The sequence below is a fragment of the Eriocheir sinensis genome, chromosome 38 (genome assembly GCF_024679095.1).
Source record: "Eriocheir sinensis breed Jianghai 21 chromosome 38, ASM2467909v1, whole genome shotgun sequence".
Lineage (NCBI taxonomy): Eukaryota > Metazoa > Arthropoda > Malacostraca > Decapoda > Varunidae > Eriocheir > Eriocheir sinensis.
This window is the reverse complement of record NC_066546.1, coordinates 12421400-12433657: the sequence shown is the minus strand read 5'-3', so window position 1 is coordinate 12433657 and position 12258 is coordinate 12421400. Positions and strand designations below refer to the sequence as shown.

Here is a 12258-nt window from a genome sequence, read left to right as displayed (position 1 = left end):
TCTTTTCGTGAGTATCATCATTAACATTGTCCTCCTCCTCCTCCTCCTCCTCCTCCTCCTCCACAACCTCCTATCTACCAGGACGCGAAAAAAACAAACTTCTGATCCAGGTCAAAACAAAAACAAGGGAGAAGAAGAAGAGGAGGAGCGTTGCAAAAGGCGGCGAATTAAAAAGAAATGCAGCCCGCCCGCCATTAAAACTCACTTGAAAATTCTACACCACGATCTGAGCGCGCCGGTGTGGGTGACAGGCGGCGGCTGGAAGAGAAACGCCGATCGATTCTTCTTTGCCGGGAGCGTGAGTTTTATGGTCTCTTATTTGCTGTGAATTGCTCCGCTGGAAGTGTACGTATACATGGAGGTCTGCCGCCGCCCGTTTTCTGTGGAGTATGATCTCGATTGATACCCTCCGTTTTTCTTTTAGAGGGAGATGCAGGAGTGCGATGTGATGCTGCCCGTTTTTTATTTTCGGAGTTTGATCCCTCTCGATACCGTCCGTCCTTTCTTACTTATCTATTTTTTACTATTTACTTATTTATTTTTTGTTTTGTTTTTTGAGGGGGAGACGAAGAATGAATTTAGTTTGTGTCCATTCGTAGAGGATTTTTAAAAGGCATTTGTTGGAGATAATTTTGCGGACTGTTGTTGAATATTATTTTGAAACCTTTCGAAGATGAATTTGATTTCTAGAATGGATGTAATATGACACCGTCCGTTTTCCCTGAAGTTTCATACCGTTTCATACCATCCGTAGACTTGCTTTGTAATTTGCTTTATCGGGAGATGTAGATGATTTGGTCTCGAGTGGATACAGGTGGTACACTAAATGGAAATCCAGGTATTGTTGTTAGCGGATACAGAGGACGATACATTATTCTAGGTTGATTAACAAGCATACATAGGAGGAGAGTTACCAAGTGATACGGTTGGAGTAATTACAGAGCATACCTGTGAATTAAGTGCTGGCTATGGCCGATCCTTATTTATTGGGCAAGGGTGGATTAATTAAGGAGGATAAAGTTGCGTTTGTTCGTGAATGCACAGCCCATGAACTAGTGAATACAGGTGTGTTAATTATGGGAAAGGCAGGTGTAGATTAATTAGTGAAGATGGAGGTGTTTTTTTTTTGTTGTTGTTGATGTTTAGCTAAATGGACATAGCGGATACAGGTGGTTAAACTATCAGGGAAGACAGGTGTACAGAAATTAGTAAAGACAAAGTTTTTTTTTTTTTGTCGACATACAGCAAAAAACAAACAAACAAACAAACTAGTGGATGTCAGTTATTAGTTATATTAGTTATATCTTAATTAGTGCTTTTCTTTGTTCATTCACGGCAAAATTAGCATATGAGCACAGGTAGTTAATTATCGACAAGACAGATACACAAATTACCCAAGATGAAGATACTTTTTTTCGTTGATGTACAGGTAATGAACTAGTGGATTCAGGTGTTAATTTATCGGCAAGGCAGGTGTACACTTTTATTTTTTACCTGAAACACGACTAAATTAACTCATGGATACTGGTGGTCAATTATGGGAAAGACAGGTGTACATTAATTACCAAAGGTGAAGGTACTTTTTTTCGTTGATGTACAAGTAATGAACTAGTGAATACGGGTTAATTTTATAGGTAGGTGTGTAGTAGACTAGCGTTTGTCTTTTATTAGTTAAGAAATGAATGCAGGTGGTTAATTATCGGCAAGACAGGTGTGGGGTAATTAGCCAAGATGAAGGTACTTTTTTCTTTGCTGTACAGGTAAATAAATTAGTGGATACGGGTGTTAATTAATCGGAAGACCAGGTGTACATTAATTAGCCAAGGTGAAGATACTTTTTTTCGTTGCTGTACAGGTAATGAACTAGCGGATACAGGTGTTAATTTATCGGCAAAGGCAGGTGTACATTTTTTTTTTAAACTACTAAATTAACACATGAATACAGGTGGGTAATTATCGACAAGACCAGGTGTACATTAATTAGCCACGATGAAGGTACTTTTTTTCGTTGCTGTACAGGTAATGAACTAGCGAAGGGGTTTATTTATGAAAAAACAGGTGAAATTAACACATGAATACAGGTGGGTAATTATCGACAAGACCAGGTGTACATTAATTAGCCACGATGAAGGTACTATTTTTCGTCGCTGTACAGGTAATGAACTAGCAGATAAAGGCGTTAATGCATCGGCGCGGCAGGTAATTTGGCTAGTGAACGGTTATTGGCGCCGCGTTAATTAGCGGATAGAGTCGGGCTTACAAATGGATCTTCGCCGTCACGTGTTGAAGGTTTAATGGTCGTTTTTGTTTTAGATTCGTTTCGGAGTCGCGCGTTCATTTCGAGAGGATGGATCAGTGATGACTCTGGGTTTAATTGGGTTTGATTTGTTAGTAAGGAGGAGGAGGAGGAGGAAGAGTGAGAGGAAGACGAGGACGCAGACAAAGAGGATGGGGAGGAGGACCAACACACACACACACACACACACACACTTGCATCACTGTCCATTTAAGTTGTTCCTCCCAGAAACCTTCACTGACCTATACGCATACACTCCTCCCCCCCCCCCCCCACACACACACGCGCACATCTCATCCCCTTACCCTCATACAAGCTTCCAGGAAAGTGGCCTAGCTAAATGCCTCCATAAAGAAAACCATAGAACCACCTCACAACCTCATACTTGACTAACAACTTCATGACCCAACTTGAGACAGCACGCACTTAATAACCTCATACTTCACACTAGCCTCATATCCCCTTATAAGCTTATCCTCGTAAATGTCTAACGCACTCAAAAACACTTATACTCACACCTCCTCACGTTCTTACGCACCCGCACACTCACTCTCACACCTCCTAACACTCACCACTAGCATCATGGCCCAGGCTGAGGGGGCTGCGGGGGGCCACCACTCCCTCGTGCTTCGCCTCCTCGCTGTACACGGGCTTGAGGGAGGCGGAGCAGCGCAGGGCGAGGCGGCCGTCGGGGAAGTGCCACTCTTGGGCGTTGAAGCGGAGGCCCAGACGGGAAGCCACGCGGCCCTCCTCATCGGGCGTGGAACGGTACTCCACGAGGTAGTCCTGCGGCGCCTACGGGAAGAGAAGAAAGAGAAGGTGGTGGTGGGTGTTAGGTTATGAGTGATTGGGGTATGGCGGGAGAGGAAAGAAAAGGTGATTGTAAGAGGCTAAAGTATTGCGGGAGGAGAGAATGAGATGGTTATAGATTAGTTTGTGGGGCTGGGGTAGGAGTTTTTTTTTTTTTTTCAGAAATGGATATAATTTGAAAACGTTCCTTGTTGAGACACGCAGGGATGAAGTAACTTGGTTTGTCGGACATTTGTAGAAGATTATTTTGTAGGCATTTGTAGAAGAGAGGAAAGAAAACAATAGTGAATGATGGAGAAGGTAATGGAAGAGAGAACGGATCACTTAGAAGGACAAGCAAAACAAAAGAATAACGGAGATGCGCAGTGATGAAGTGATTTGGTTTGTGAGCGTTTTGCAGAAGATAATTTCACAAGATTTCGTAGAAGATCACATAGAGAAAAAAAACGACAAAGGTGAAGGAGGCAGTGGAAGAGAGAAAGGATCAGTTGGAAGGACAAGCAAAACAAAAGGATGGAGGAGATACGCGTGTGAGTGGGTGAGTGTTTGTGTGAGATGTGGAGAGGGAGCGAGGGAGAGGTGTGGAAGGACAAGGAGGTGGAAGAGATGATGATAGCGGATGAAGGTGTTGGTGTGTGGAGGAGAAATTGAAGGAGAGGAAGAGGGAAAGATGGTGCAAGATGGCGTAGATGAGAAGGAAAACGAGGATAGAAAGAGGAGGAGGACGAGACGGAGAGAATTGATGAGGAAGGGGAGGAAGAAATGGAGAAAAAGAAGAAGGAAAGTCAGTACCAGAGGATGTGAGGGAGGAAAAGAGGTGGAGAGGAGAGGAGGAGGAAAAAAACAGATGGAGGAGAAGGAGGAGGAGGAGGAGGATGTTTACGTTTAGTGGAGGGAGAAATGCAAGAAGTGTAGCACGAGGAAGAAAGGAAGGAGGAAGAAAATAGAAGTAGGAGGAAAAAAGAAGAAGGGAAAAGGGAGGAGGAGGAGGAAAAAAGGAGGAAGAGTGTAGAGATAAAAATCGTGATATGAAAAACGGGGAAATAAAAATGAGATGAAAGCAAAATAAGGAAAAGGGGAAGGAAAAGAATGAAAAATCTAAAGAGGAGGAAGGAGAGAGAGGGCGGGCGGGAGGGAGGGAGAGAGAGGAACCATGATAAAAATGACGTATAAATATAGAAAATGAAACCGGGAGTGAGGAGAAAGAGGAAGAGGAGGAGGAGGAGAGAAGAGGAGAGGAAGACTATAAGAGGAGGAGGAGGAGGAAGGAATAGCGAAGCGGGGAACGAAGGATTAGGCGAAAAACAGCCGTGATAAAGGAGGAAGAGATGGATGAGAGGAAAAACGTGTCGAGTTAGGCGAGACAGAGAGGAGAGGAAGCAAGGAGACAAACAAATGAAGGGAGGAAAGTAGAATCAGGTAATGGCGGAAGACGAGGGAGTGGAACGATGATGATGACGATGAGGAGGAGGAGGAGGAGGAGGAGGAGGAGGAGGAGGAAAATAAATAAGCAAAATTAATACGAAACTGTTCCGTTTTTACATTAACAAAAGTGACAAGTGCAAATTCGCTCAAATGACGTCAAGTAAAATGCTCTCTCGCTCTACTCTCTCTCTCTCTCTCATAATAAATTCGGTTTTTGCCATAAAATGCTCGTTTGCGAACGTGTTTGTTTATAAATGTTCGTCAAATATTTGCCAGAGGGAGGAAGGGAGGGAGGGAAGGGAGGAAGGAAAAAGGGAGAGAATAGGGATAAAGGGAGGAAGGAGATGGAGAAAAAGGGAAGGAGGGGTGCGGGGAAAAATAGGGAGGAAAGATGGGAGGAGGGATGAAAGGAAAAGTATGTTCGGTCTGACTGAGTGATATGGAAGCTGGTAAGCGTTGGAAGGGAGGGGAGAAAATAAGAATAGAATGAGGAAATAGGACGGAAAAAGAGAGAAGAAAGGAGAGAAGGATGGAAGGACTGACTGACTGAAAAGGAATCTGTTCAAACTAGATAAACAAGTTGAATTTTTGGATCCTCACATCACTTCAAGAGGAGGGTATCAGGACACTCTTCTCCCAAAATTGACCCCTCTTTCGGCCACCTCCTTGGATTCTTTTTAGGAGCAGCGAGTAGCGGGCTTTTTTTATTATTGTTTCCTTTTTTGTGCCCTTGAGCTGTCTCCTTTGTTGTAAAAAAAAAAACTTAAGCCGAAGAGAAAAAGTTAAGCTAATAGGGTGAAAAAGATAGGACGGAAGAGAGAGAGGAAGAGAGAAAAGAATGATTGGAGTGATTGAATGAAAAGTAAACAGTTGCATATAGATAAAAATTAAACAAGCTTATTTTTTGCATCTTCACACATCGATTCAGCATAAGAGAAAAAAAAGTCGAACGAAGATGATGGAGAGATGAAAGAGGCTGAAAGAGAGAGAGGGAGAGAGAAGGATGTGTAGACTGACTGACGTAAAAGGAAGCTGGGGAACATGAAATAAACAAGTTGATATCGAGGTCTGCACATACCAATTAAGCAGAAAAAAAAGGGCTATTAGAGGGAAGAAATGGGATGGGAAAAAAACGAGAGAGAGAGAAAGATGTGTTGAATGACTGATGTTAAAGGAGCTGCTGAACATAAGATAATCAAGTTAATTTCGACGTCTTCAAACATCTATTATGCAGAAGAAAAAGAAAAGGCTTGTATAGGGAAGAAATAGCATATAAGAAATAGGAAACCAGGGAGAGAGAGAAGGTTGTGTTGACTGACTGACGTAAAAGGAAGCTGCTGAACATAAAATAACAAGGTGATTTAGACGTCTTTAAGCAGAAGAAGAAGAAAAGGCTTGTAAGGGGAAAAAATAGCATATAAAAAATAGGAAAACAGGGAGAGAACGTCAAAATAACAAGGTGATCTCGACGTCTTCACACATCAGTTAGGCAGAAGAGGAAAAGTTATACACATGTTTCGAGGAAGGGCGGAAGTTCAGCGTTATTCATTAAAAGTGTCGCAAAGGAAGGCCACGTGAAGATGCAGGGGAAGTTGCGTGTGTCAAAGGAGAGACGAGGCTGTGAAGGTCAAAAATAGAAAGAGAAGAAAAAAAAATCATATCTACTGCCGTTAATTAATTTCACAAGTGTCAGCTCGTAGAGAAGAGTGAAAGGTAATATCAAGCTGACATTTATCATTTCCGTTCGTGTAGTTATTAAAAAAATGTCGGATAAAGGTCATTGAAAGGTGGGACTGAAAGAAAAAAATATATGTGATCCAGTTGATGGAGATATTCGGCAGGAGTGTGAGAGGCCAGGAAAAAAGGAAATTTATGTTATTTGTGGAGGTAATCAGTAACATGATGACACAGGGAAACGGAAGGAAAATAGGGAGTCAAACCAAATCAGTATTAAGGAACCTCTCCACCCGAAATTGATCTCTCTTTTGGCTACTCTTTACTTTTATTTTTTTTAGGAGCAGCGTATAGCGGGCTTTTTTTTCTACACTTTTATTATGCCCTTGAGCTGCTTCCTTTCCTGTAAATAAAAAATCGGATGGGAATAAGCGACTAAATGGAAATACGATGAAATAGAAAAAAAATTGTTATTACAGGAAAAATATAGGAACTTGAACTTATGACATAGCTAACGAAAAATATGTAATGAAACGACAGGAATAGATTAATGAAGGAATTAAACTAGCTACGGAAATATTCAAGGGAAAAAATGTAAATCAGCAAAAGAAATGAACTGCGAAAATTAAGAAAAAGATGAAAATTTATCAACGAAAATAAAAAAGAAATATGAAACTCACTTAGTAACGAAAAATAAATAAATTAAGGACAGGTATAGAAATCATCTTGGAAAATAAACCAAAAATAATGTGGAATTAAAAAAATATATATATATGATAATACATTAAAAAAACTACTTTGATAGCATTGAAATATATTATGAAAGTAAAATAAGATAACATACGAGAATATTGAAAACCCTGGCGGAAGAAAACTAGATTAAAAGGAAGACTCATTGAAATAAAAAAAATATATGAGCATAAAAAAATCGTAAGAGAAGAAAAACAAGAAGAAACAAAAAATGCAGGAAGAAGACAGCATTGTAGAGCGTAACGGCGGCAAGAGAGAGAAAGAAACAGTAAAGTAACAAAGGTGTGCAGATAGAATAAATAGACAGAATAAACAAGAAACAACAAAAAAGGAAGAAGGAATGGCAGAACAAATAAAACCAACAACAAAGAAAATGAAAAAGAAAACGGAAAAATAAAAAAAAGCGACACAGAGAGAGAGAGAGAGAGAGAGAGAGAGAGAGAGAGAGAGAGAGAGAGAGAGAGAGAACTAAGAGCAACAATGAATTATAAACATCAAAAAGAAAGAGAAATGAAAAAAAGGAGAGAAAACACGCAGAGAGAGAGAGAGAGAGAGAGAGAGAGAGAGACGAAGAGCTCACCTGTTGATCATTAATGTACCAGGTGAGAGTGGTCCCCGGGATAGACTTCGGGGCTTCGCAGGTGAGGTTGACCACTTCACCTGTCCGGTACGTGTCTTGCCCCCCCTTCACCTTGGGAGCCCCGTCTGGCAGCTCTGGGGGGGAGGGGGGAGAGGAGGGGGGGGGTGTTAGGAGGTCATGTAAGGGAAAGGTTATGTTTAATAGTTCCAGTTTGTTGCACGTAGATTCGGTGATTTTTTTTTTCTTTCTTTTATAGGCCAGATTAATTTTCTTGTCTCATTGTGTAGTGGCGATGGTATTTAGAACTCCTTACTCGCTTTCGTTAATCCACTCGTAGTCATTTTTTGTTTTTGTTTTTTGTTTCTTAAAGGTTAGGTTAATTTTCTTGTTTTGTTTTATTTGGTGGAGATGGTATTTAAAATCAGTTATTCGCTGACGTTTAATTCACTCCTAAATCCACTCCTAGTTATTTTTGCTTTGTTTTGTTTTTTTAAAGGTTAGGTTAATGTTCTTGTTTTTCTTTTATTTGGTGGAGATGGTATTTAAAATCAGTTATTCGCTCACGTTTAATTCACCCATAAAATGTTCACCCCTTTTCTATATTTTAGGAATCGCTTTATTTTTTGTTTCAACATGTTTGGATTTGTCTACCTCGAGAGACCTCCCAAAAAATAAGACTAAAGAAAGTTAAGAAACCAATCCTCAACACCCTCTACACCCGAAATTGACCTCTCATTGGCCACTCTTCACTTTCCTCTTCTATGGGAGCAGCGATTAGCGAGACTTTTTTCTATACTTTCTTTTTGTTGCCCTTGAGCTGCTTCCTATTCTATTTCCTATTCTTATTCTCAACTTATTCTATTTCCTATTCCTATTCTCAACATGTTACACCCTATCGTTATTCTAGCCCCGTTCAGTCTGCCTCTTTCATCAGCTAGAATTATGGAGCTCTTCTTTCACCTATTAAAAAAACTGACAGTCGATCTCTAAACTTAGCAAAACCGAGCGTCTCTTTTTCAATGTGCCACTCGCTAACTCCTCTTCGCTCCCGGCCATTCTAGTTTTTATACTGTTTCAATAATTAAGGCATTTTCGAGTTATTAAAAACACATGGATCCTCTTCGTATTAGCCGTGAAAAATGGCGTACTAGACAGACAAAGTGACGAACAGACGGCAAAGAGAATTAGCGAGAATGAAAGACATCAGAAGAAAAGATGAGAAAAGAGGAGAGAAGGTGAGGGAGAAAAAAGAAAAGGAAAAAAAGGATAGGTGAGAAAAAAATTAAAGGAAAGAAGAGAAAAGCCGGAAGAGAAGAAAAGAAGATAGGGAAGATGAAGGTAAGGGAGAAAAAAGAAAAGGAAAAGGATGAGGATGAAAAAGGTTAAGAAAGAAGAGGAAGGTCGGAAGAGAAGAAAAGCAGAAACGGGAAAAAAAAGAGAACTGAAGAGAAAGAAAAAATAAGAGAAAGAAGAGTAATAAGGAAAATAGAAGTAAAGAAGGAAAGGATAGAGAAGAGTCCCATGACGTAAGAACATAATATATAAGAATAGAGTTTAATGTTCATGAAAATCGATGCGTCCTTTTAAACTTTCATATATTCTTTGTCGTGTCAACTTAGCCTCGAGACAGACAGCTATTTTTACACACACACACACACACACACACACACACACACACACACACACACACACACACACACACATTTTTTTAATTTCGCTCTACTAACTAATCCCCCGCGGTTGGATTTGAACGTTTAGAAGTACCGGGAAAACAATATCGACATACCAGACAACGTTTTGTAGGAAGTCCAACGTTTTTCTTTTACTTTCCCTTTTAGACTTTTTACCGTTGCTCTTGACCGCGTTTGAAGCTTAGGATTAAAATCGTCGCGGAAAGATTTGAGTTCTCTGTTAAGTTTAAATGTTTGAGTATAGTGTTTAGTTGTACTGGACTTAGGTGAGGTTTGACGCAAGGATAAACACGTGAGAAAATAATGGAAAGATCAGGAACACTAGACTCTCTTTGCTTTAACCAGAGATGGACTGCAACGAACCACACATATTCGCTCATTATTATTATTATTGGTATTATTATTACTATTATTACCCCCAAAAATGACAGTAATTTCTCTTTCACAGGTAGGCCCCCTTAATGGTTCCTCATACCCCAACCCGTGCCATGTTTTTGATTACTTCCTACTCATTCATCTCACACACACACACACACACACACACACACACACACACACACATGCACACTTACCCTCACTCATACTTTCCCCGTCCCCACTTCCCCCCCCCACACTCTCCCTACACCACTACACCCCTTGACCCCAACCACACCCCTCCCCTAACATCCCCCCTTACCACCCCCTCCACCCCTTCCCTTAACACACCCATCCCCTCTAATCCCACTTTTCCCCCTCGCCACCACACACCACAGCTTCCCCTCCCCCTTCCTCCCTTTCCCCTCTCCCCAACTTACCATACACCGTGAGGGAGGAGGACTTGACGAGGGTCTTGAAGAGCGGCGCCTCCGTCAGCACCTCGCACTTGTACCGCCCGGCCGTGTCCAGGTTGACCCCCTTAAGCGCCACCTGCTGCTCGTTGCTCCGGTCCGTCTGAAGGGAGAGGTCACAGAGGTCATGGTAGAGAGAGGAAAATAGAATAAAGGAAATAGATAAAAAAAAAAAAACTAGAAACTGACAAAAAAAGTAGAAACAAGGAAGGATGGATGAGAGAGAGAGAGAGAGAGAGAGAGAGAGAGAGAGAGAGGGGACGCAGAAGGACAGTAGGACACGTTAGTGGTCAAATGAGGTCGTGAGCCCAGAGGAGACCGCGGGTACAAGAGGATAAAGTCATATTGAGGTTTGGTAAATGACTTCCATGCTGTGTTTGGACGGATGGAAGGAGGAGGAGGAGGAGGGGAGACGGAAGAAGAAATAGAAAAATAACAGTGATAGTCAAAGAGGATAAGGTGATATAGGAGAAACGGAAAAGTGAGAGAAAAGAATAGAAGCAGGAGTAGAGGAAGAGGATGAGGGAGGCAAAATAGGAGAGAAATGGAAAAAGGAGTTTGAAAAGGAATAATAGTAAGAGAAATAGTAGAAAATGAGGTGAAAGAGAAGGAAAGACGGAAGAAGAGTTACAATAGAAAAGAATGGTAGTAGTAGTAATAGTAGTAATAGTAATAGTAGTAGTAGTAGTAATAGAAGTAGTAGTAGTAGTAGTAGTAGTAGTAATAAGAAGAGAATGGGGAAGATAGTGAACAGTAGGAGCAGGGAAGAAAGAAGAGAAAGATTAGATGACGCGTTTTACCTCTATTTAGTTTTCCCAAAGACCATTCACCGTTTTCTTTTCTTTTCGTAAGTGAATGACTCTTGTTTTTCTCTTTCATATAAATATTACTTCCATTTTTCTCTTATTCCTCTTTCCTTTCTTTTTTTCATATTTTCTGTAATTGTTTCAACTGTCCCACGCACGCCATCGTTCCCCGTGCATTATTTTCCCCACGTTCTGTGACTTTTCTGTCCATTCTTTCCCTCTTTCTCTTTTTTTTCTCTCCTTTCTTTCCCTCTCTCTCTTTTTTTTCTCTCCTTTCTTTCCCTCTCTCTCTTTTTTTTCTCTCCTTCCCACGCCTTTCGCTGACGAGTCAATCATGAAAAAAAGAAATTATCATTCCTCATTCTTTCCCTTTCATATTCCTACTTTCTCTTTTAATGTTTTTTTTTTCCTTATTTCCTCTTAACTGAACAGAGAGAGGTCATGTATTTTCATTTTACTTTCCTTTTTCGTCTTTTTTTCTAATTTTCGTTTTTCTATTATTTGCTTTTTTTTTCTTCACTCCCACGTTGCCAATTTTTCCAACCGTTACACTTGACAAAAAGCCGAGACACTACTTACTGATATTTCTCTCTCTCTCTCTCTCTCTCTCTCTCTCTCTCTCTCTCTCTCTCTCTCTCTCTCTCTCTCTCTCCTCTTTCTCTTCCTGGAAATTTCAAACCTAACATATTTTCAAAGGAAGGAAACATGAGCGTGGCCTTAAATTACAGGTCTGCAAGCTTGACATCAGTGGCGGGCAAGATCCTCGAAAAAACTGTAACAGGCAAGCTTGTCAAGTGTCTAAATGATAATAATATAATGTTTGATACCCAGCACTGGTTCTGAAATAGCACCCTTGCCTAACCAAATTATTTAGCTTCTTGCGCGATATGAAAACTGATGTCATGTATTTAGACTTCCAGGGAGCCTTCCCAAGGTGCCAGGCGGACGACTTCTTGAAACTTGAGTCGCCGGTAAAAGGAGACAATTTGGCTGCGTGTAAGATTAACTTGTCGGTAGAAAACAACGAGTGTTACTCATCGGACAGGCTTCCTGGTCTGCAGGTGTAAGTCATGCAGCCCTGAATCTAGAAATAATAACCATACAAACATGTCTGGGAAGCCTCTGCAGGTCGTACATTAATTACCTCAATTACAAAAACATTGAATTGCTCGTGAGGGTGCAGCGACGCGCTTGAAAATTATACCATTGCTGAGGGTACAGTCATATGAAGGACTGCAGGTATTGTAGTATTCGAATAAGTTCAGTAATGTCGACCACTTCAAGCTTTTGAGCGCCAAACTAATCGCAGAGCTTGAAATAACGGGCAACCGATTCAAGCGAGGCGATGCTGTACATACATCGACAATTTTTTTTTCTCTCTCTCAAACTGACTTCTCTG

The 12258-nt window shown here is 40.9% G+C and overlaps 1 protein-coding gene and 1 long non-coding RNA gene across 2 annotated transcripts in view; one reads left to right on the top strand and one right to left on the bottom strand.

The window, feature by feature from the left end:
• The window catches only part of LOC127008678 (uncharacterized), a 200516-nt gene that overhangs the window by 148229 nt on the left and 40029 nt on the right, over positions 1–12258 (top strand). The gene's annotated exons all lie outside the window — the stretch shown is intronic.
• Positions 1–12258, bottom strand: part of LOC127008677 (uncharacterized) — a 51226-nt gene that overhangs the window by 3375 nt on the left and 35593 nt on the right. Inside the window, exons 3-5 of the mRNA XM_050880984.1 lie at positions 10021–10156; positions 7536–7669; positions 2869–3091 (exon numbers count right to left, since the gene is read on the bottom strand). Of these exons, the coding sequence (XP_050736941.1) occupies positions 2869–3091; positions 7536–7669; positions 10021–10156 (493 nt within the window). The remainder of the gene's footprint in view (positions 1–2868; positions 3092–7535; positions 7670–10020; positions 10157–12258) is intronic.